This window comes from Podarcis filfolensis, assembly GCF_964270895.1.
Source record: "Podarcis filfolensis genome assembly, chromosome: 3".
Classification (NCBI taxonomy): Eukaryota; Metazoa; Chordata; class Lepidosauria; order Squamata; family Lacertidae; genus Podarcis; species Podarcis filfolensis.
In genome coordinates this window covers 42,837,175-42,861,897 of record NC_139606.1, presented here as the reverse complement: position 1 = coordinate 42,861,897, position 24,723 = coordinate 42,837,175, and the positions used below count along the sequence as shown (strand labels likewise).

The following is a 24,723-nucleotide window of genomic DNA, read 5'->3' as shown; positions in this document are numbered from 1 at the left end:
AAACCAGGTGCGTCTTATGGTCAGGTAAGTCTTATGGAGCGAAAAACACGGTATATTATTTTGGGGGTGGGGTGGGGTGGGGTGGGAAAATTGGGGGTGACATCCATGTTGACATTTGAAGTCAAAAGTGGGTCCTGGATCAGGAAAGGTTTGAAATCTATGAGTCTCCGTGTTTATGAGTAAAGGGCAGAGGTGACAGAATATGGACATTACTAGTGCATGAAGTGCCAGAGTCCTAGCAGATGTCACAATGAGTAGAACTTTCATTTTTTATTTTTAAAAACTATTTATTTTTACAAAAAAAAACACCCACTGCAACATATGGTGTATTATATATTCGGATTTGACAGAGGTGGTTACAAATAATTTGCTTATGAAACTTTGTTCATCCTCATTCCAAAAAATTGTGACATGTGTGCCAGTTCACTTGGTTTCTTTCGTCATTAAATAAAGCCACACCATACAAAATCATCTCCCTAGTCCAGCCACCTCAGTATTCAAATTTGTTTAGACTGTTGTCAGCTACTGAATTATTCTAAACATAGTTAAACCATTCTTGTACCATACACCCACTCTCATGTTTCCAGTGCTTTGCCTTTACCTCTCTTGAAGTTTACAGTATAAAAGGTTAACATCTCTTTAAATGGTATTGTTTGGGGTAATGTTGGCCAGGGAGTTGCAGTTGAAGTCAATTCATGAGTTCTCCAATATGAGCTAAGATTTTATACCCAGGCTCCCAAGTCCAACTCTGGGATTCATCCAAACTGTGAAGGGATAGATCCACATGGCACAGGAGGAACATGAGCAGTGGTATTGCATTCTTGCTATTAAAAAATATCTGCCACAGGCTCACGATTACAATGCAAGTTCTCTGTTGGGAAGTATTCATGCATATGACTTAGATAACTTAGGTGTACCAGAAAGTGCTCACCAATAAATTGTTAGTCCACAGGACACATTTTTGATTTTTAACATGAATATGGATTCTCATAATAACAAAGAAAGAAAGAAACAGTGAATTTCAAGTACCTACAGTTGTGTAAACATTTTTTTTTAAATAAAATAACCACATTTAACTATTTGGCACAGGATTCACAAATGAGTTCTGTGAAAATAGAAATAGAAACAAAAAAACTGCCAGCTATTGAATATTCATTTCCTCCTTTGTGGATGTTAGTTGCATTTTGTTCCATTGAAATCAACCTATTGTGGGTCTTGTGGGGTGTGTGTGAGAGAGTTTTATTCTTTTGTTATAATGTGCACAACTAACTTGGACTCATTTGTTCTGTACTCTGTGTTACCAGTTACTCCCACTCCATTTCCCTTCTCCTGTCACAATCTTCCTAGCTATTTGCCAAACACTTTGTCTCTTCATTTTTTTGCACTTTTTTGCACATACACACATACACCCCACTGCTACTCATTTAGTATATTGCATTGCAAACATTATGCAAAATCTAGTCTTAAAATCTCAGGTTTTTTCCCTGACCTTGTTTGATATGGTGGAGATAATACTGGAAGATTCAAGTCCACATCTTTAGGTGTGTGTTTGAGTTGTACAAAGTTCCTCTTAACCTTGCCACTGTTGAAGAAGTCTTTTGACTTTTCTTTGGATTGCTTCAAGCTTCTTACCATAAGTGTTTGTTGTGGGGTCATGGGGAAAATTGGCAGTCTTGACCCGTTGACAAAAAATGGAGATGAGCCATTGGGTTGTTGCTGTGATAGTCCCATCAATGAAATCTTTTTAGTGATGGGGTCCCTCAGGGCAACTTGTCTCAGCCTTGGTAAAGGTGAGAGGTGTGGTGATTCCATAATCAAGAGAGCTGAGCTTTCTTTTTCCTGGTATTGCCATGGTAGAGATGGAAGATTCTCATCCATTGCTTTCAGAAGATCCTTGACTCTTGTGTCTGGGCAAACCATAGGACTTTGGTCTACCAGTCTGTTTTCAATTGCTGACCTTGGTGTTAGTCTACTTGCACATGACATTAAGGACCTCTGAGCCTGGTGGTTCATAGAATATGCTGGGTTATTTCCTAAAGCAGAAGGTGGCTTCTCAGATAAATATGATTTTCTCTCTTCTGAAAAACCTTTAATATCTTCTATATTTTCCTGCGGGTCCAGTTGTGTGTAATTTAATGGCTCACATGAAAAATATTTATTTGGAGATTTAGGAGGTTCAAAATGAACCAATTCTCTGTCTGCAAACTTGGAAACTAAATGGAATATAGAGTATATGAAATCAGTTTATGTAGAAATTATAGTTGCAGTAAAGAGTAGAGATATCACTATGTGTTATACTTCAAATTTGTGATTGACATTTGGTATGATGATAAGATTTTTGGACGTTGCTCTTTCAAAATGATAATAAAAGGTAAAAAAATTGGTAAAAATAAGAAGGGGTACACTAAGTGTTGGGGGAATACTGTTTAGCTCTATCTTGCCCCCCATGTCATTCAACATCTACATGAAACCATTGAGTAATGCTAGTAAATACAAACTTGCACTTTATATTTTGCAGAGAATATTACGCTCTGACTTGTTTTTGCAATGAAATACTCCCTCTTACAAGCATTAAGGGTGCAATGTATGTCCCTTTAAGTTATTTAAAAGTGGGAGCTAAAACCTTTCATAGTTGCCACTTCCAATATTTAAAAAGACACGTGCTGAATTGTATACATATGCACCTTCCAGACTTCATGAGAGGCCCAGTTATATCATCTGCTCATCAAGTTCAGATATAAATTTTATGTCATGACTGGCCATGAGTCACAACACATCTGGGTTAATTGTAGGTGAGAAATGACAACGAGTTGGATCGAGGGTTCCTGTGAGAGTATCTCCACTCATGGGACACTTCTCCTGCAGGAAGAAGGAAGCTAAGGTTTGCTGATTTCTCCTTCTCTTAGTATTCCAAAGGTGTTCTGGAAAGTTAGGGGACACTCTGGAACAGTGTGAAAGGTGGGCAAGGGGGCAAAAGGCAAAAAGAGGAACTATTAAAAAATCCTCTCCTTCCTCTTCCAGGAGCTCATACTGGCCTATCCTTTCCCTTTAAAACAATAAGCTAAGGTGCTCTGATGTAAGTTAAGGTTAAAAACAGTTAATCCCCCCCCCCAAAAAAAAGAAAATGAAAGAAAGAAAAAATTCTTAGCATGACATAGATAAAACATATATGCTTTACATATCTGCTTTTCAAATACAATATCTATAAAGCACAAAACCAGATTGATAGAAACCCATACTGTATTTTGTGATATATCATACTTTTTCTACAATAAAACAAATACCAGTTTTCATTAAATGGGGAACAGTGGAGATAGATATTTCTATTATTGCTTGCTTGTGAGATTTTAGAGGCATCTGACTGGCCACTGTTAGAGCCAGAGTGCTGTGCTTTCAGTCTGATTCAGCAAGGCACTTTAAACATGTGTGACCATATACCTTTGTTTGATTTTTGGACAAAAGAAACCACTACGCTCTTGCAAGTACCTGTATTGGTTCTCTTGTGCCTCTAAATAAAGTGCTGGAAAAAGGGAGGGGAATTGTTTCATCTTTGTTTTCCTTCTTTCATTCCGACACAACGAATCAGCTTTGCTATTAATGCACGCTGATATGCTTTAGCTAGCCACTTGCTCATGGAGGGCATTACCTGTAATTGCCAGGTTTTTTGCATGGAGTGCCCCTACAACAGCAGCAGTAACAGTGCTGCCTACCATGTAACTTTGGGGTAAGAAACCTTTTTTTAGTTTGAGGGCCTCATTCCTTTCTGAGGGCCACATTCCAGTACAGTGTGGGGCCAGAGGGGAAGGTGTGTAGAGCACCAAATGCAAACTTTACCTTTTTATTGGAGGCCAGTTTCTAAACACACACTCCCCTCTCTATCTTCCATTCAAACAAGCAAGACATTACCAGAGTTCAAGGAAACATTCTAGCCAGGCAAAAACATTCAGGGTGTGCAGCAGGGTCATTGAAAGGTATGGCCTGGGGAGAATTCTGAGAGCCACATAGAAGCCTGGGCCTGAAATTCCCCCCTCCTGATGTAACTTATCTCCCTTGGTTACCTTAATTTCAATTAAAGTCCCACTCACCCCAGCCTTTGTACAGTTAACCGCATTCCAGATTATGAAGATAAACAGCACATATTACCTTCTGGTAAAATTCCTTGGTTTTCCAGAGTGATGGCAATTTCATCTTCCTGGATAGCATATGGCATTTCTGAGTTCAGGACAGAAGGAAACACTTTATTCTCACAGCTTTTCAAGTTTTCTGTTGTAACCTGTTCTGTCTTTTGAGAAGCTGGCATATCATCTGCATCTTGGCTTAGGCTCCCAGGAAGTTTAACATCAAACTTTTCTGAGGTACTTTCCTTCTGTAGACATATCAGACACCGGTAATACTACCATACATGGAAAAGCTGAAGTGATAAGAAACTGCAACGTGGTAAGTTCAGGTATCTAGGTGGGATGTAGACTTTGTTACTAGACTAGGGTAGGCTAAGAAGAGGGGTCCAATGTGAAAAGCTAGTCGTGATCAAGTTAAGTCCCTTTGGTTTCAGAGGGAACTAGGTTCAACAAACTTAGTCTGCAGCTAAACTGGCTGACTCTAAATCTGTGAAGACTGGTATTGTGACCGCAAAGACTATGGAATGGGATGTTTACATTTTTTGCAATAAATAATCTATGTACAATAAAACCAACAGTATAAAAACAAGGGTTGTTATGAGAAATTCCTTTTCTCCAGCTGCACTTGGTATCTGCTGGTAGAGCCATAACCCAAATACAGGGAACCGTCTTATACTGAGCCAGACCATTAGTCCACTGAGCAGAGTATTGTCTATTGTGACTGGCAGCAGCTCTCCAGGCTCTTTGGCACACGTTTTTCACACCACTTACAGCTGCAGGTACCATGGAATGAAGCTGGGATCTTCTGCATGCAAAACATGTCCTCTAACACTTAACTACATGCCTTGTGTCAGGAGCCGGAGTCAGGGGCAGGTCAGTAACAAAACACCTGGTGTCAGTGAAGTTAACTCGTTATTCAAAGAAACCAAAGCAGTGCGGGCCTAGTGATTGCAGCAACACTTCCCAGGAGGTCTAGCCCCAATGAGGCTCCTCCCCGCTCAGGTCCTACCTTAGCAATCTAAGGCAACTTCATCTTGTCTGTCTTTGCTTCGCCGTATTCATTCCTCTCTGTGTTCTGGGAGACCGGGTGGGAGGGGAACTGATCACAGCAAGGGTAGGAGACTCCCTGGATTCTTCAGCAGCCTGTCTCCTGGCCCCCCTCCTCTCCTGCCTCTGAGTCTGTCCAACTCTCTGCCACAGTTTCCTCCTGCTCACGAAATCCTGCTACCTCTTCAGCTTCCAACACCTCCTTCTCCCACTCTGTTCCCTCTTCTCCCTCTGATCATTCATCATCGTCCCACCACCAAGCCCCTGGCTCTGAGCCTTGTTCCCTTGAGGGTTCCCCAGCTGAGGCCTCCCCCCACGCTTTTGCATCCAGCCAGTCCATGACACCTTGTTGGACACACCTTTTCATGTAGGTATTCGGGTGAGGACTGTAGGTTGGATTTGGCCCTAAGGGCTGAACTTTTGCAATTGGTTGAATAGTTTTTTTTAATTGATGTTTTGATTTTATTTGCTATTTTATGTACTTTTGTGCACCACCTGCCAGATCCTTGTGGATGAAGGGCAGTGTAGAAAAACAGCCTATAACTAAATACATAAACAAATCTTCTGAGTAAAAAAAGCCAAAGATAGCAACGTTGATGTATAATGCTGACATGTCTTAATAGATAGTTGGACACTGAATCCAATATAATACAATATTAAACCTTGACAGCCACCGTTTTTACAGGAAAAGTTTTCCTTGTTAATCTATCCTATAGAAATCTTTATTCGAAGCAAGTAAAATTTATAGGCTGACTGGCTCTCCCAATGCTTGAATGAATTTTGAGCCTTAGTAGAGTACATTAAAAGACTGAGTCTGTTGGAATCTGAAACACTTTGGGAATCTGAAACTCCTGTGGGTTCATCTGTCCCTATCAAATATTTTCAAAACTTGCAGAAATGCGGTTATATCCGTTATCTTCAAGGACTTTCTGTCCTTGAGCAATTTGGGTAAGTTTTTTTTTTAAAAACCAACAACAACTGTACTGCTCAAACCACACTGCATCAGTGGGGAATAAGAGATGACATAAGTATTTTAGCCAAAGCAATCAAAGCGTCTCTCAGGATTTTGCACACTCCTGGTTAAGAAAACAAATTTTCATCTTAGATTTTGCAAACTGTCACGTTATATACAGTACATCAGAAAACTTGCCATGGCTCGTTTTTATAGCCAGGCCTCTTAAGAGCTAATTGGTTAAGCACCTGGGCAGGAAGCTTTTTGGCAGGAACACTATTTCTGCAAGGCTTAACTATAAAGTTTTGGATGGCAAATTGTAATCATTAGGCTCTCTTTTCTACAACAAAACACATAAAATGCAAACAGGTTGCTTGGAGAAATCACAGTGTGTAAAAGGACAGGCCATGTTTTATGCTTATCCAATAATTTATGGCTCAAGCCTGATCGTGGAAAAAGGGTTTCGGTTGCCTGTAGTCATTTAAAAGCCAAATTTCCAGTAGGTTTTCCCACCAAACAAAATTACTATCATGCCTAAAACTAAATCTTTTGTGACCAGCTGTTTGCAGTCAGGATTTTAGAAAGTGAGAAGTTAAACTTTAATAAATCGAACCTTTAGGGTCTTTCCAGAAAAGAGTTTTATTGGACAACCAAAGCACAGTTATGACTTAGTTGATGAGGGGGTGGGGAATCAAATCTCTTTCCTCATGTCTACTGTGGGAAATCATATTCTCTCAATACTCAAACAGCATTTTTTTTGGCAATGAGAAAATGTCACACACACCACTCAGTTAGCCTATCTATTAGAACCTGTAGTGTTCTGTGTAGTATATTTACAGTACATCACTTTCATAGGCACCTACTAGCTAGTTCTTGTGACATCACTGGTGTTGAGCAACACCTAATTCCCAACATGTCTGCACAGGCATTTATAGTGTGTGTGGTGTTTTTTTAATTGTTTTTAGGACAATTATTTTACTAGTTTTTAAAAACTTATGCAGAAGCTGACTGCTATATCATGTCAGTACAGTATTGTTCCTCAGCAATGCCCATATGCATTATTATTATTATTATTATTATTATTATTATTATTATTAATTAAATTTATATACCATCCTTCACCAAAAGATCTCAGGGAGTTGTACAACATTAGAAACACATTGCAAAACATCAATGATAAAACATAATAAAAGCATAGTAAAAAGCATACTGAGAGACAGCCTAATAGTAAAATGGCATCTAAAGACATGTAACGATGGCACCAGGTGAGCCTCTCTAAGGAGAGCATTCCACAATCGGGGAGCCACCACAAAAAAGTCCCAATCTCTTGTTGCCACCCTTTGAACCTCTCTGAGAGAGGGGACATAGAGAAGGGCCTCAGATGACAAGCACAAGGTCTGGGTTTGTTCGTATGGGGAGAGGTGGTCCTTAAGGTATTGAGGTCCTGAGCCATGTAAGGCTTTATAGGTCAACACCAGCACTTGGAATTGGGCCTGAAAACTAATCGGCAGCCATTGGAGTTGTGCCAGGATTGGTATTATATGCTCAAACCGTAGACCAAATGGCCCCTCTCTTTCCCCTGAACCCACCATTCCCCAGGGTCTCAACTCAGCAGCTTGTGCGTACAGCCTTATGGAGAAGCAATCAGGAAGGAATGGATTCTGTTGGGGTTTTTTTTTTAATGTGCAAATGGTTAATGGCTTGATGCAATAGTACATAAAATGCAGCAAAATAAACTTTTCCATTCTCCCCCTCCACTGCCCCAAACAGTTCAATAATGTTGAGAACAGCCACTCCAAGACATGTTGCTCTCTGAGTCAAAGGAGACAATGGGATGACCCGATTCAGCTTATAGAAGCCCACTGGACTGACCGTTGACTCTTACTTTGACACTGGCAGTAGGACACCATGGTCCTTAATAATTGTGGGCAGTAGGCTGCATGGAACATAAATCTCTGTCCTTCAGCACCTCACCATTGCTCCCTGCCCCTCAGCATTTGCTGTCTGAGACGGTTGCCCCATTCTACCTAATGGCAGAGCCAGCTCTAATGCTGAAGATCAGTGAATGCTGCTGCCCTCTGCTGAACTGTATTATGCCTAAAGCAATGTGAAGTTGTACAAAAGTTCTGCCTGTGGTTTTTATCACTGATGACCATTTCATACATTCAGTCTTAGCCATCAGATTTTGCATTCGCTGAGTGAGGAACAATAGATGTGCGAACTTGCTGCTATCCTGAGAATTTATTGTAAGACTTGTCCATATATCTTGGATAAACAAAAGTCAAGGGGAAAATAAAGTTAGCTAGATGGCTTTCTTGATGAGCCTAAAAGCCGACGTGAGAGAGAAAGTATTTACGGCAATGTAAAAGAAGTACAACTTGGAATGACAGGTGAAATTCACAAGGGAACTGTTTAGAGTTAATATCAGAAGAATTTATGAAGAGAAGACCTTTTGACTTTTTGGTTAGTGCACAAATGGAGTTGAAAGCACTCATGAAGTCCTCACTAAGCACTAGTTAAAGGACCACAGGGAACAGATCTGCTGGGGTAGCGATACAGAGAACATGAGGATAGTAGAAGATTTCAGCCTTGAACTTCCAAGGTTCTGTTTTTTTCTGTCTGATTCAAATGCAGGTCAAGGGATTCTTAAGTTGCTCCATAGTGTCCCCATCGGAGCATTAAGATGCGCCTTGTTTAAATTCATATTGCATTTTATTTTACAACCCAAACAGGAGGCTAGTGAAAGTATCTGGCTTTCTCCGTTATCCATGTCAGAAAATAAATCCCAATGATTTTTTTTTAATGTTCTCCTTTTTATATAGGATGCATAGCTGCTTGTAAAGCATTTATGAAATCCAATCTAGAGGGAAAATATGACTTCAGCATAGGACTTTACTGGAAAGTTATTTAGCTTATTTGAAGTTTTCAGTTATTTATTCAATAGCACTTTGTTGTAAATTATTTGTTTCGAGTGTTCAGATATCAATGGGTTCATTGTGTCTGCACCTCACTCCAGGCATGGCAGAATGTCAAGAGGATGAAGCAAAAGTGATATCTGGCTTGTGGTCAACATTTAAACACAACAGAATACTGGCATTTGCAATATCTCTTGCAAAAATTAAGATGGTCATACTGATATCTGCCATGTTTCCAACAAATCTGTCTTGCATTCATCTTGCACCAAGGTGTTTTCATGGTTGTCATGTTTACACATTCATATGAATGAAAATTAGGTATTATTATATTGGTGATCACTTTCACAGCATTTCACCCTTTTTGCCAAATCATCTTCTGCAATTGTGCTAAACTCTGCAACGGGGTTTATATCAACCAATGTGATGGCACTGTTATAGTGTGAAATCTTACAGTATCAGTTACAGAATGAACTTCGCATGCAAAATGGTAATCTAGCCTTAAGACTACAAAACCCATGATGCTGTACATCCTGGTGTGAAATAAACATGTGCTTGCTGCAACCACCTCCACCCTATAATGTGTCCATGAGCAAAATCGCATGTAGAGAAATCATAGAATTGTAGTATTGGAAGGGACCATGGGGATCATCTAATCCTGCCCCCTGCAATTCCCCCGGCATATTTCACATGTCACTACATGATCCCTTGGTTGTGTTGGAATACAGGAGAACAGGCAAATATCAAGTGAGTCTTTGAAACAGCTTCATTACAAAATGCCTGAAAGTTCCTATGAGCAAGAATTAAAACCCTAACAAGGCCCATCTAATGTTTGAACCACTCTCCACCTGAGCATATGTAGTAACCATTAGGCAGTAAAAAATAATGAAAAGTGTCTAAAATCTTTGGAGAGGCTGCACACAAACCATAAATTAAAGCATATTTCATGCACCTTTAAACCACAAGACTTTCCCCAAAGAATCATGGGAATTAACAGAGCTACAATTCTGAGTACCCTTAGCAACTTACAGTTCCCAGAAGTCTTTAGGGAAAGTTGCTCACATTATTCCTTTTGTGACAAGAGCTGTTTCTGGAACTACTCCTGTGAGCTGACTTTATGAAGACAAGAAACTATATTTTGGCCATTGGTCCTTCCAGCTTAGTATTGTCTACCAAATGGCAGTGGCTTTCCAGGGCTTCAGACCAAGAGAAATTGAACCACCCTTGCCCCCAACTGAACTTTAGAGGCACCTGAACTTTCCGGGAAGGTTGCAAAATAATTAAGTATGCCAAAGCAATATACTGAAAATTTGCACAGAGCCATAACTTCATGAGTCAAACTTATCAAAACAAGCTTTCGCCCTGGATTGGACATTCTAATGTGTATTCTAAGAAATGTTGGTTTTGGTCAAATATTTCCAAACCATTTACACTTTTAAAGTTAGATTTTGGCTTCCTGTCTACACAGAGCAAGATGTTTATGACTGAGCTGCTAGCCTCTTAAGAGTGATGGTTACCAGTGAGGGAAAACATAAAGATGCCTAAAGTAATTTGGCTCTAAGTAAGTACCAAGATGTCCCCCTGCCTGTTTATTTGTTTAATAAGCCCTGAATCTCTGCATTAAAAACTCAGGGCTAAAATGAAACATGTACTATACGGCCTTGCAACCTCTCAAAGAAAACAATGAGAAATCCTTAAAATGTTTGAGGTTTCCAGTGTGATCTGCTTCACACCTTCCCTGACACTGAGATATTATTGTTTTATTCATTATTTCACTCCAACAAGCAGAGTTCAAAAGAGCTTAAAATGTCCAAAACTAGCACCAAAACATACAACTAACACCAACATAACCCAACCAAAAATGATAACGTGACAGCAAGGTAAATTGCCAAGGCAGAAGCTTGCATAACATACACAAAAACAACTTTTGTGTCAAGCAAGAATGCTTTTCTAGCTACTAGCAAACACAAGTTAATCTGCTCCAGGTCATTTTAAGCAACTCTTTACTTTCCAAGTGGGAAAGCTACTTGCTTTAAACAAAAATGATACCAATAAACATGCATAGGCTGTGTGTACACCATACATTTAAAGAACATTGTTTTCTACGTAGAATCCTGAGAACTTTAACTCTGTGAGGGGGTAAGCTACAATCCCCAGGATTCTTTGGCAGAAATGATGTGCTTTAAATGTGTGGCGTGTATGCCGTCTTGGTGCTCAGCACTTTCCAAGTACCAAAGGACAGGGCTTGCAAAGCCCCTTGTGCAGTATTTCCCAAGTGTCTGACAAACAGCTGTTTTTCGTGTGCTCAGAAAACACTGCACAAGAGGATTTGCAAGTCTTATGCTTGGTGACTGGGTACTAAGTTTTCGATCATATTATAATGTCGGATAACTGACTGGTGGGTGGTCCAACTTACCTGTCAAAGTTGGCCCTTGAGGATGGGGAATTTATTGTTTTTTTTTACTTAAAATCATTTATAAACCATGCAATATTTTCAAAATCTCTACTGATCTGGGCCACTGGTCCAAAAAGGTTTCCCACTCCTGCTCTAAGTTAAAGTAGTATTCAGTCTAAGAACCATGATTGTTCCCTAGGACAACTCAGATTTCCACCCCACACCTCTGTCATCTGACAAACAACTCCCTTAGAAACTTCAGAGAGACCATGTCTATTAACAAGCCAGAATATCCATCCTCTGCTCCTGCCAAATGTTGCCCACTCCATCAATGTAGGACCAAGCTGGGCAGGTGCAGTATCCACAATATTTCATCGCCCTTCATTAGAGATGTTTGGCTTGCAGCATCCTTAGCTCTCCCCATTGCCCAAACACCAACCCTTCAACACCAGGAAAAGGAATGATAAAATGCAGCCATATTTACTCTCTGGGATCGAAGACCACCAAATGTGCATTGCAAGCATAGCTCCCCAATGGTTCTGCCACCCCCACCCCCTTCTTGGGATGCAGAAATCTAAACCAGGGAAGGAAGATCTAGTAAACCCAAGGAAGGAAGATCTAGAAACTAATAACCTGACTTACAGCTAGCTAGAAATACATTGACTTAAAATCCACTGAGAACTCGCTTCCCAGGAGTTCAAGAAACGATGCAGGCCCCATGTTTTCAGAACTGCAGGCAAGGTGCAGGCAACATGCAGTCACTAATCCAGTCATTGATTCATACCTCACCTTCATTGTCCCGTGTTCTTTCTGATATCTAATTAATTTCTTCAATAGCAAGTAGTATGTTGCCATTATATAAGATGGCTTGTTGTTTATCAAGACACTGACAACATCCGAAAGATTGAGCTCCAGTGTTTCCGTCATGTAACTCAAAACAACAGGATTCAGCTCATCAGGGCGAAGTCTGAAAAACAAGATGCTTTGGTAACAGGGATGGAGGGAACCCTTGGGCTCAATCTGGAACTGAGCTCACTCAACAAAGTTATTCCCCTCCACAACAAAAGAACCCTTGTTTTCTTCCTGATCCCAATTTCAAAATTTATCTGAACACCTCCTCCAAATCTCCCTTGAGTCCCCCAACCTGCCTATAAGCGCCTAAACCCTGCCTCACCCACCATTTCTCCAATCTTATTGCTGCAGTAGAGCAACAATGGTAATGGGTTGGATCTCAGTAGAGGTCTACGGGTAAACGTACATATTATGTCATTTGTATAATTACTGCCACGCAGTTATATGTTCAGCCAGTAACACTACATCAATGTAAATTTTTTTTGAGAACAACTGTGTAAATCAATGGCAGAGCATCTGCTTTGCATGCAGAAGGTCCTTAGCTCAATCCCTGGCGTCGCCAGGAAAGGCTGGGAATGTCTCTCTCTGAAATGCAGGTAACCCACTGTCACTCACGTATAGAGTCCCCACCAGCAATCTGAAGTGGAACAGCTCAGACAATGGTTGTTGGCCTCAGTCAGTGAAAGTTCTGTATACAGTGGTACCTCGGGTTACATACACTTCAGGTTACATACGCTTCAGGTTACAGACTCCGCTAACCCAGAAATAGTGCTTCAGGTTAAGAACTTTGCTTCAGGATAAGAAGAGAAATCGTGCTCCGGCAGCGCAGCAGCAGCAGGAGGCCCCATTAGCTAAAGTGGTGCTTCAGGTTAAGAACAGTTTCAGGTTAAGTACGGACCTCTGGAACGAATTAAGTACTTAACCCAAGGTACCACTGTATTAATTTAAAAAACACACGTTTCAGTCCTAAGCTTAGGCGTAGGACACTTCTCCTGTAGGACAATGTTGTCCTAAGAATGCTATTCGAAATAAAGTAGGACAGAACCAATTTATTCAAATTCTGCCAGGCTTTAAAAGTTTTAAGAGGAACCAGAAAGTGCCTTCAACAGGCTTGGATTGGACTTTATATGTGCCCCATTAAAATGACCCAGTTCCAGTTTTGTTTTGTTTTAAAGGAAGGACTAGAATTAATTGCATTGGTCTTAAGCCTAGGAAATGCTATTCAGAAAGCGAAAATGAACAAAGAAGACAAAATTTGAAAAGAATTACCTATTTTTATATGTACATGGATTCAGTGGTTTCCTGATATTACCGTCATTCAGCCATTTGTCTTTCATTGCCTCTTTAATAGCAGGTCTCTTAGCTGGATCAGGTTCAAGTAAAAAGTGCATGAAATGAACGGCTCCTGGGCAGAAATTCCAACAAAACAATGTTAGCTATAGCAATAGCCTGCATTACAGTTTATCTTTCTCTGGCCTTAGACCTCGTACTTGCTAAGTTCACATCAGCAGAGACATGCCCTCAGAGGATTTAATTTTGTTAACTATTTGATAAACAGGTGTTTAATGTCCCAAGTTCAATTCCCAGCATCTCCATGTATGACTGGGAAAGAGACTCCCTACCTAAAAACCTGGAGAGTCAGTGCTAGAAAGGTGTGGTTCAAGGGTTCCCAAAGTGTGGTCTGTGGACCAGCAGTAGTCCATGAGCATCATTCAGACTCATGAATTCATGCATTACACAACAAGCTTTATACTTCCATTTGTACTTTATATATATACTTAAGTTCCTTTTAGAACCCATTGTAGGTGGCCTAATTTTTAATGCTTAAAATAGTAAGCTTTGAAGTTCTAAACACTGACACCACAGTATAACCAGAATGAGTCATGGGGTGCTTTTGCAACCCACCTAATTTACCTAAGCTGTTGTAGGGACTCCAAAGCTTAAATCAAGAGCTCTGCAGCCTGTTTAACCAAATGAGAATCCCAGGACAACCTTTGTTGAAATATTAGACCTCCTTTCAGGCACATAAGGAAATAGAAGGGAGAACAATAAAATTCCACAGTTAACAGGCAGTATGTAGCCTCTAGATTGACTATGTTTGGCACATACATTATGAACATGACCTTCATCTGGTCAAAAGAGCAGTGAATTCTGCCAGTGCCTCCAGGCCTGGACTTTAGATCTTCCTTAAGTCTACCTTCAGCAAATTACTTCGAGAACCCTGGGGTAGGGAAGCACATTCCACTCCCAGCCTAAATTTGGGTAGAGCTGTCCAAGTTTGGCCTTGTCTGGACCTGACAACTATAATGTTGCAGGGTGGCAGACAACACTTCCAATAACAGTGGTACTCTATTTGACCTGGGCTGCTTGGTAATTCAATAGGTATAGGAGCAGCAGAAGCATAAAGCTGCCTTGGCAGGTCACTGCCCTGTTTTTAAGTCATGATGGGTGACCTCACTACATGTTGGGTTAGCCAGATTGAGATGCATGCAGAATTGCTGTGAACACAGTAGTAGTAGGAGCCGACTGCTGCTTCGCAGGTAAGATTCACCTTTTGTTGTGCGGGCAGGACAGTCCCTCCCCTTACCTAGCCAATCCCCTGGCAACTCCTCCCCAGGTGGGATTGGGTGATTGGCTGAGGTAGGCGGAGACCTCCAGGTATGCAGCCTGGGGAGGATGAAGCCAGCCCGAACTACCAGGAGTCACACTGGGATCCGGAGGCTGCGCGCGACCATGCAGAAGGCGCCCCCATTAGATGTGGGACCGGTTATTCTTTGAACCCCACCCATCAGACTAGGTTGCGCCAGCCACTCTGGGCGGCTACCAGTAATTACAGAAACATAATAAAGCCACAAACATTTTTTTAAAAAAAACTTTGGTTTTGTAACAAAAACCAACCCAAATCTTTTTTGAATGGAAGTTGTGCATAAATGGCTTTCCTGTTCTCATCAAGTAACATAGTGACCAGCACAACTTGTCTCTCACTGCAGATGGTGTTTCTGAGTTGTCCCATCCACCTAGTCATAATGATTTCATAATCATTGTCATTAATACATTGCCAAAAAGGAGGAGAAACTGCATCAGCATTTTCTTTCACACAAAACTTTATTAGCATAAAATTTAAATAAGCTTATATATTTAAAATTATGGAAAAGCCATGAAGCAGTGGCAGGTCGTTCAAAATGGTACAGGAAGGTGGTGTTTTAGCTGTGGCTCATTTTGCAAGACGCCATGAGTAGCATTCAAAAGTGGTACTCGTGACACTAGTGATGCTAGCATAGCTTCCATCCTCAGAGAAACATGCACAATAGTTCTCTTTGCTGGACCAAGCATCACTGTTATTTGACAGCTGTCACTGGTGGACTGAGCATTTGCAAATACTGTTTAATGACAATGAATGCCTGTTGGCTGTGGCTGGGTCACCTGGGAGGATTAACAATGTCTGGTCAGTGTGCTCAGGAAATGCCCTGGGAAGATAGATCCAAAGATGCTTGAAAAGAAAAAAGCCACTCATTTCAAAATAAATCACAAACAAGTGCTTCATAGATGTTGTTACTCCTTAACAAGATTAATGGCAGATGAAATCACAACTTATTTGTGTCACATTTTCGATGAACATTAAGCATTATGAGAACAATCCAGCCAAAGTTAAGTTCAGAGAGTTCAATGGGAGTGTTAAGCATGTACCCACATCTTTTCCAAGGAAGACAAGCAGGGCCGGTTCTACCATTAGACGGAGTTTAGTGGGTGGCTCAGGCAGTTTATTTTGGGTGTCCTGAAAAGGCAACAAATGCCTACAATTTATTATACTATGATTGTAATTTGACCACCAGGGAAAGGTATTTGTGCTTTTGAGTTTTTCTGCTCAGGTGCCAAAATAACTTAGCGGGCCTTGGGTAGTACGTCCCTTAATCTGTAGCTAGGGAGTGGGAGGGTGTGGCATTCACAGCTCTGCCTCTGGCAACAAAATGTCTTGGGCTGACCCTGAAGTCAAAGGAACTCAAAAGTGCTTACTTTGGCTGGATCAAACTCCATGTGTATAATACAAAGCCAGGTATGGTTTACCAGTGGAAATGTCAGATGGAATGGGATTCATTTCACCGTTCACCATCTTGAGGTGCAACTGCTTGATATTAAATGGTTCCACAGTGAAGGGCAACGTGCCGGTTAGCATGGCAAACATGCTAACTCCTCTGCCAGGGAGAAAGATAGTAACAGTCACATCAGTGGAGCAAGAAGAGTTTCATAAAATGCATGTGTGATGCTTGGGAATACAGTGGTACCTCGGGTTACATACACTTCAGGTTAAAGTCTCCGCTAACCCAGAAATATTACCTAGGGTTAAGAATTTTGCTTCAGGGTGAGAACAGAAATCGTGCTCCGGTGGCACAGTGAGAGGCCCCATTAGCTAAAGTGCTGCTTCAGGTTAAGAACAGTTTCAGGTTAAGAACGGACCTCCGGAACGAATTAAGTACTTAACCCGAGGTACCACTGTACAGTGATAGATTGATGTGTGTTAGCATTATATACTTTGTCAACCAAGTTGCTACTATCAGCCAAACTTGATGGTTTCTGCTCACATCCATACACGATAGAATAAGCAAGCAATCTACAAGAATCTACTCTAGGCCCTTTCCACACAATTGTTCTTTTTTCTGCGTGCCTGGTGCACCTCCACCCCATTACATACTACATGACTATTTAGAAGCAAGCTGTGCATTTAGTGACTCTTAGAATGGAATCTGCCAGTTGTCAATTGTAGAATATGTTTCCTCCCATTCCCCAGCAGTCTTACCTCATCCCACGCTGTACAGGAGCCTCTGGCCATCCAGAGAGCCCCTCAAGGGGGTGCGGTTGGAAAAAAAATATTCCCTAATTTCCTCACATTAACTTAACTTAGGTTCCAAGCCTAAAGGAAACTGCAGCATCAGATTTAAGACGCTTTGGAGGACTGTAATGTGATTAGCTTTCATCCACCATCAGCTGCATTTACAGAACACCTGCTTTATTCCAGTTTTCATGCCCTCGGTTTCAGAGGGATGGAAGAGCTGTAGCATGTGACAGTCAATAAATCCCCATGCTTCATGTCTTGTCTGTTTCCAGTCACAAGTCAACCTCACAACTTATTGTTGCTCCCTATTAACATCTTGTATACTCACGCCTCTCTCACCCTCAAATTTTCCATGCTTTAGGAATTCCACATTCTGGTAGGGTGTTGAAAAGAGGCCTTGGTAGTCCTAAAGGCACTCACTTTCATATATCACCAACACCAAGTAATTTAACATATACAATGATTGCAGTGTAAAAATCTAATGCTATGTGAGTCTAGAGATCAAAGTATTCTTATTTTTACTCTCATTGTAAAAATCAAGAAACCCACTTGCTGTTTTTGAGGTGCATTTAACTTCATTTAGTATACTGATGTCTAAAGCTCCAACTAAGTTTTTCTGTCTCTCTCACACATTTAAAATTAAAATTATCATCTTCGAGGCCCCCATTCTCTTGAACATTGCTGGGATATAATTGATAAATGTAATTCTTGGAGACTGGATGTGACTAGATATTATCAGCAATGTAAAAAGAAATATCTGAAGAAGTGTGCATGGACACGAAAGCTTATACCCAGAACAAACATAGTTGGTCTCTAAGGTGCTACTGGACAATTTTTTAATTTATTTCGACTGTGTCAGACCAACACAGCTACCTACCTGAAAGTAAAAATAAATAGTTTGATTTATAAATATCTGAGTTTGTTTGCTTATTTATTTAAGATATCTATACCGCACCCTTCATTATAAAATTCCAGGGCACTGTACAGAATACTTTTTCCTTACAGGTCCAGATAAAGTACATGTTCGAGTATATAATGTGCATGTAAATTTCTTGAATACTTTCTTTGTGGGGGAAGAAGGGGCTGCCAGGGGAATTGTTCAAAATCACAAGCCCATCATTTGCTGGCAGGAACACCACATGACGAGAACTCTGCTAAAGTACTGTAGGAGCAATATAATATTCACAATCTACTTACATGGACCAGACATCGACTTTGGGTCCATATTTTTTATGAGCCAGGAGTTCTGGGGCTGCATAGGCTGGACTCCCACATTGAGTGTTTAGCAGTTCTTGAGAAAGGCCCTCAAACTTCATGATGTTACTCAGTCCAAAATCTGAAGAAACAAACACATAGAAAATTATATATTTTCACACACAAACATACATCTTGGGGATATCTTTAATGTTTAGATTGACCAGTTAACCAAAGCAAGCAACATTCTAATCTAAATGAGACTGGTGCAGCCTGTTTTCATATTATATCACTCCCCACTTTCTCCTGGGTGTCACTAGAGATGGACCTTGGAATAAATCCCAGGGTGCAGCAGCCCAGTGTCCACTATATGAGGGTGGCAGGTAATGAGGACAGTGGCAAGTGTGCACCTTTCCAAGTGATGACTCTTCAAAAGTCAACTTGGGCAGCATCTTACCATTCAAAACATGTGAGGAGAAAAAGAGGGGAATGATTGTTTATAAAAAACATGAAAGAATAGGGCTAAGCAGTGTGGGCTGCCCAGTAACAACACTTGGTCACTGGTTTCATTTTTGTGAAACATGAAGTCTAACCCAACTCCTCTGGAGTTTCTATAGACTGAGGTGGACTTTTGCTTAAAGACTTTTGTTAAGATAAAATGTGTTATTTTGGGTATGAGCCTAGTCTGCTCAATTAATTTAAACAAGCAGAAAGAGAGTGTGGCAGAATCCTCCCTGGGTACCAGGGCAAAGGAGTAATGTATAAACAGGGGGTGGGGAAGGGAAGGCCGCACCAGGGTCTTTGGCTGTTGATCATGGTGTGCAGTGATGAGGCCATTACCTCGCGCCAGAGCCTGATCTAAGCCCAGCCTGGAGTCCAGAAAACTTTCAGATGTTCAGAAGCATATTGAGGAAATTAATCTGTTTATTATGGATTCTTTCTGGGGTGTATTGTGATGGTGGGAGAGATGTCCTTACACTCCTAGGTCCTTCTGTCCAGAGGGCATACATTTATCTTATGTTGAGTATCCTCTGCAGTAGGAGTGGTGATTTTTTTTTCATCCGCAAGCCTGCATACCCTTGTGGGAAGTTTTCCAGGGGCCACACGACAGTGGTGGCATTGGGTGGGGCCAGAGGCAAAAGTGGAAGTGTTTAGAGGCCCCCCAAAAGAGTGGGTGAAACAAGACCTGTGACTCATATCATTGCATAGTAAGCTATATTCCAGCCATGCAAAAGTCAGAGGTTTCTATGACAGCCACCCATATCTCTCCACCCAGGCAAGGAAGAAGCACAGTTCAAAAACAGGTCTGGGGAGAGAAGGGGGAGGCCAGGGGAGTGGGCATGGCTGGGAAGAGTTCTGAGGTCCTAGCAGAGAGGCCTGTGGGGCCACTCCCAGCCCCCAGCTTTAGGTTCTCCACTCTGGCCATCACAACCCACAGACACCATAGCTGTTTATTTGGCCACTAGTTGTTATGTATAAGTGCAAGGCAACAAAAAACAATCTCTGCAGAAGAGAGTTGTATGTCTGCCATACAGTACACCTACCAACGATTCTGATGTTGTTGTTTTCATCCAGAAGAAAATTTTCAATCTTCAGATCTCTAAACAAAGCAGGAGAGAAAGTAAATGTGTTGTGTTGAAATACATGATTGGATCCAGAGTTTCTGTGAGTAAAATTCCATTCATTGGGCATGGTGGGGAGGTGATTTTCATCAGTTCAGCATGCAATTCCCTTGGACACTCCAGACGTATGGCAACCCATGTTGGCAGTGTTGTTTTTGGCAGAAAAGCTCAACAATTTTGGGATTTTCACTTTTTGAAATATGGCAACCCTAGGTTGGCACTGGGGGATGTGGACAGGAAGTGAATTGGTGGAAATCCAGAGCAAATCTGGATCTAGCACATACTATTTTGCTCTGCAAATAATGTTAAACTAACCTTTCTGAGTGTAATAACTTAATTGCACTAGAGCTCCCCAGAGACTTGTTGCCTTATAACAATATTTTCCAGCACAGTATGCAGCTAATGCTGGACCTTGGCACTGAAGTCCAGAAACCTGAAGCCTCTCTCCCTCCCACCCACCCACCCACCAAGCAAAAATTACCACAGACTGACATATTATGGGGCAGTGGGAAGCAGGCCTGGGATCAGTACCTGGGCTGGCACAGGTATGCCAGGCCCTAACAGGGACTGATGATGGCTTTCTCTATGAGGCCAGAATTAGACTACAAAGCTCATGTTCCAGGGGGAAGAGAAAGTGGGAGTTTCAGGAAGGTGCGTTGGGGGGGGGATAAACCCCCTCAAACTACAAATTGCTAGTGACTTGAACAAACTAATCCCTTCTATCTCTCAACTCCAGTTTAGCACCTGAGGCAAAAAGTTTCTGCTAGTGGTAGCAGAAGTAGCAGCAGCAGCAGCAATAATAATGATAATAGCAACAACAACCAGAAATTTGCTTCCTCTTCACGGCAGCCAAAGTCGGTTGTCTGAGGTAACTACCTCACACTGCCTAACAGAGGCGCTGACCCTGTGCTCCACATATAATGACCCACTTGTCAAAATGATGGACATTTTTGCTCATTCTCCTAATAAATCCCAGTTTGCACTCAAAACCATACTTGTTTACTTTAACACTGTGTGTGTACACTGAGCTAGCCTGAGACATTTCATTACCTGAAGCAGTAAATCCAAATGCTGTGGGGGTTTTTTTTCTCTCTCTCTCTTTCCAACAGTAAGGATGTAATAACAAATTAAATGGCAAGGTGCCGTGCTTTCATCTGTCCCATGAGATATTCACTTCACCCTAATGGTTTCACTGCCTTAAGGCTGCATGGGTGCTCTATGTGAGTAAATAATTTGATATTTCTGAAATACAGTGGTACCTCGGTTTAAGAATAGCCCTGTTTACAAACTATTTGGTATACGAACTCTGCAAAACTGGAAGTAGCGTTCTGGTTAGTGAACTTTACCTTGGTCTAAGAACGGAAGCTGAGCAGTGGAAGGGCGCCGGTGGCAGGAGGCCTCATTAGGGAAAGCGCGCCTCAGTTTAAGAACGGTTTCAGTTTAAGAACGGACTTCCGGAACAGATTAAGTTCATAAACCGAGGTACCACTGTATATACCGGGGTGCCCAAACCTTTTTCAAAGAGGGCCAGATTTGATGAAGTGAACATGTGTGAGTTGTTGGGCTTTTTTAAGGATTGAAGTTGCTGAGGGTTTTTAAGGATTTTTTAGTCCCTGAAACGGACTTTGGACATGCCTGGTATATACATATGGCATAATTGATAAAGTTAAGCACTTAATAATCCCACTAATTTGAATGGAAGACTTCAGCAGATACTTTCATGAAACGAGTGGGGCGGAGTTTTATCATGCCCCCTGAAATATAAATCTGAGGGAAGGAAATCTGCTGTACCTGTGGACAATCCCATGATGATGCAAATGTTCTACTGCAGACATTATCTGCCTGGTATATTTCTTGACTTCCCTTTCTTCCAGTTTCTTTTTTTCGCAGATTCTGTCCATGAGATCTCCCCCTAGGCACAGTTCCATCACCATGTAATAGGAGTTTTCCGTCTCCAATGTTTCATAGAGCTGAACAATATTGGGATGTTTAATCATCTGATGTATCCTAGGTTCCCGCTTCATATTTTTTAAAACATAGGAGTCTTGCTTGGCTTTTTTCTTGTCTATGACTTTTATGGCTACCTAAATAACAAAAATGCTGTCAATACTTTTTTTATAATACAGACAACCCACTTTTCTTTAGCAGCACAGTGTTAAAGACAAAAATGTATTTTATAAATATGTATTATTTACCACTGATGGGATCAAGATGCAGTTTTTCTGCTAGTGGTTTGCATGCAATAAGTCATAATATTCAATGTCGGTAGCTTTGTAAGTTTTTGATTTCAGTTAATATATGCTAAAATTAGATCATGATATAATGATGATCTAATAATTTGTTCCAGCAAAAGTGTTCCTTGTGCAACACACAGTGGAATGTCTGCACGTACAGACATACACCGCCTCCCAAATTCTACACTTCTGCTAGATAACTTGAATGTAGAATTTCTCAAGGAAGATAAGCAGTGTATCCATCAACACATTTACAAAAATGTAGGTGCACAGCCACTTCAGATACTCAGAATCAAACAGGAATCAAACAAGTTTCATTGGTATCACAAATAGCAAAACAGTGATTCATAAAAGTTAGGAAAAACATCTAATTATACACAGCACACAACATACCTAACACAATAATATTAACATATTAGATCTGGTGCAATATTCCAGAGCATGATAGCAGGTAAATATATTACTATTATGGGCATTGCTGCTTCAGCTAAATAAAGCACCAGGTTGCAGATGAAGAAACAAAGCCCTAAACTTCTTCAGCATACATCACCATGAAATTAGCGGCAAACATTCCTCACTCTGTTCTAGCCTTATCCATTTACCTTCTCCCCAGTGGGGATGTGAAAGCCCTCCATCACTTTGGCAAAGGAGCCCTTGTTGATCATTTTGCCCACTAGGTAATTCCCAACTTGCTTGGTATGGGGGAAATTCTTCCTAGACTCTTGGGACATCTTGCTGAAGCAAAGAGGTATATCCCTATGGTTTGTTCCCCACTCTGGTAATATCCTTTCCTGGTTTGCTTGATCCATTCCTCTGTCATCTGGAGCAGCTTTGATTGCCGCAGGCATCCCTGGGGGAGTGAGACTGGCTGATCACACCCCAGTTCCCGAAGACTGCTGCTTCCCAGAGGCAACACAGAATGGTGTGTTGTGCCTGTAGGTCTTGAGGTACAATGGCCAAGTCATTGGCCGCGCCGTGTGTGATCATCCTCCCTTGGAGGCTAGTTTTTCATCACTGATCTCTATCTGCCAGCATGCAGGCCTGCTCAAGCAGAACCAAGCTGGAGATTATTAACCTAACCTGATACACGATGTCAATTAATGCCCCAGAACTGACAGCTCCGATGTCACATAATCTCATGGAACAAACCCTTCCCATTTACAGAGGCCAACATTAGCACCAAGGGCTCTGTTCACCAGCCCTGAACACCAATCAGCTAAATTAGAGTGTCGCTCGCTTTACCTGTATTTCCAGAGATAAACAGCGCGTCCATTCCTCGTGTAAAGGCATCAGGGTATCTCAAGTGAACGCAGAGTTTAGTTAAACAGAAGGTGGTGCTAGCATGTGTTCAGAGCGGCTTGACCCCAATGTGCTGCTGGTCCTCTGCCCTCATCCACCTCAAGAATCCTCTGGGGAACTGCACTCTCACCTCACGCTGGGTGAGAGATTCATGCTGTTCTCCCGGACGCCCATGAACTCACTAACTGATTCATACCTCTTAGTAATCGCTGGGAACTAACTACACATGATGTTAACTGCATGGCTTGCAATCACATTTCCGCCCCTTTATTCCAGTGGGTTGAACGTCCCATTTTTGTGTGCTTTGTTGACAATGAACATCACATTGCTCACCCCCACAAAGGGGGGTGGGGGTGGAATGACAAAGAGATCGCAAGCAAGACAATTAAACCCTTAGACCCTATCTGTGCTCTACATTTGTTTGTTTGTTTGTTTGTTTGTTTGTTTTGAGCATAAAGTAATAGAATTGTAGAGTTGGAAGGGACCACAAAGGTCATCTTGGCCAACCCCTGCAATACAGGAATTGTTTGTCCAATACGGGACTTGAACCCACAACCCTGAGATTAAGAGTCTCATGCGCTACCGACTGAGCTATCCCAGGAGATATTTAAATCAGGGTCATTCTACTTTAAACAAACATGGCTTCCTGGGAACTGGGTGGAGGATAGAGGGGTGTGTGCAAGTGTAGGAACGTAGCCTTCTGTGCAAAGGTCAAATTCGAATCCGGTGCTTCATCCCCCTTTGCCTATGGCTCCACACACCATTAGCAAGTGCTCTCCTCCAGAAGGTTGAAGTGAAGAAAATGTGGCCTTCATACTCAAAGCTTTCCCACCACCATAATAATAATAATAATAATAATAATAATAATAATAATTATTATTTATACCCCACCCATCTGGCTGGGTTTCCCCAGCCACTCTGGGCGGCTTCCAACAAAACACTAAAATGCAATACCTTATTAAACATTAAAAGCGTCCCTAAACAGGGCTGCCTTCAGATGTCTTCTAAAAGTTTGGTAGCTATTTTTCTCTTTGACATCTGGTGGGAGGGCGTTCCACAGGGAGGGCGCCACTACCAAGAAGGCCCTCTGCCTGGTTCCCTGTAACTTGGCTTCTCGCAGCGAGGGAACCACCAGAAGGCCCTCGGCACTGGACCTCAGTGTCCAGGCAGAACGATGGAGGTGGAGATGCTCCTTCACCATGGATCTATTCTTGGTGTTTGCACACTCCCCACCATGCTCCCTGGTTTGAGAAACGCTTGGCAGATC

The 24,723-nt window shown here is 41.5% G+C and overlaps 1 protein-coding gene across 1 annotated transcript; it reads right to left on the bottom strand.

Moving 5' to 3' along the window:
• Positions 1–266: 266 nt before the first annotated feature.
• On the bottom strand, positions 267–23,170 carry LOC310760202 (hormonally up-regulated neu tumor-associated kinase-like). Its single transcript, XM_083608348.1, has 9 exons — positions 22,760–23,170; positions 21,715–22,007; positions 19,846–19,901; positions 18,305–18,443; positions 16,342–16,469; positions 13,546–13,681; positions 12,214–12,391; positions 4,144–4,366; positions 267–2,213 (listed from the first exon to the last, which is right to left on the bottom strand). Exons 1-9 carry the CDS (start codon positions 23,003–23,005, stop codon positions 1,447–1,449), a joined length of 2,166 nt encoding a protein of 721 aa, XP_083464474.1. The 5' UTR covers positions 23,006–23,170; the 3' UTR covers positions 267–1,446.
• Positions 23,171–24,723: the final 1,553 nt, after the last annotated feature.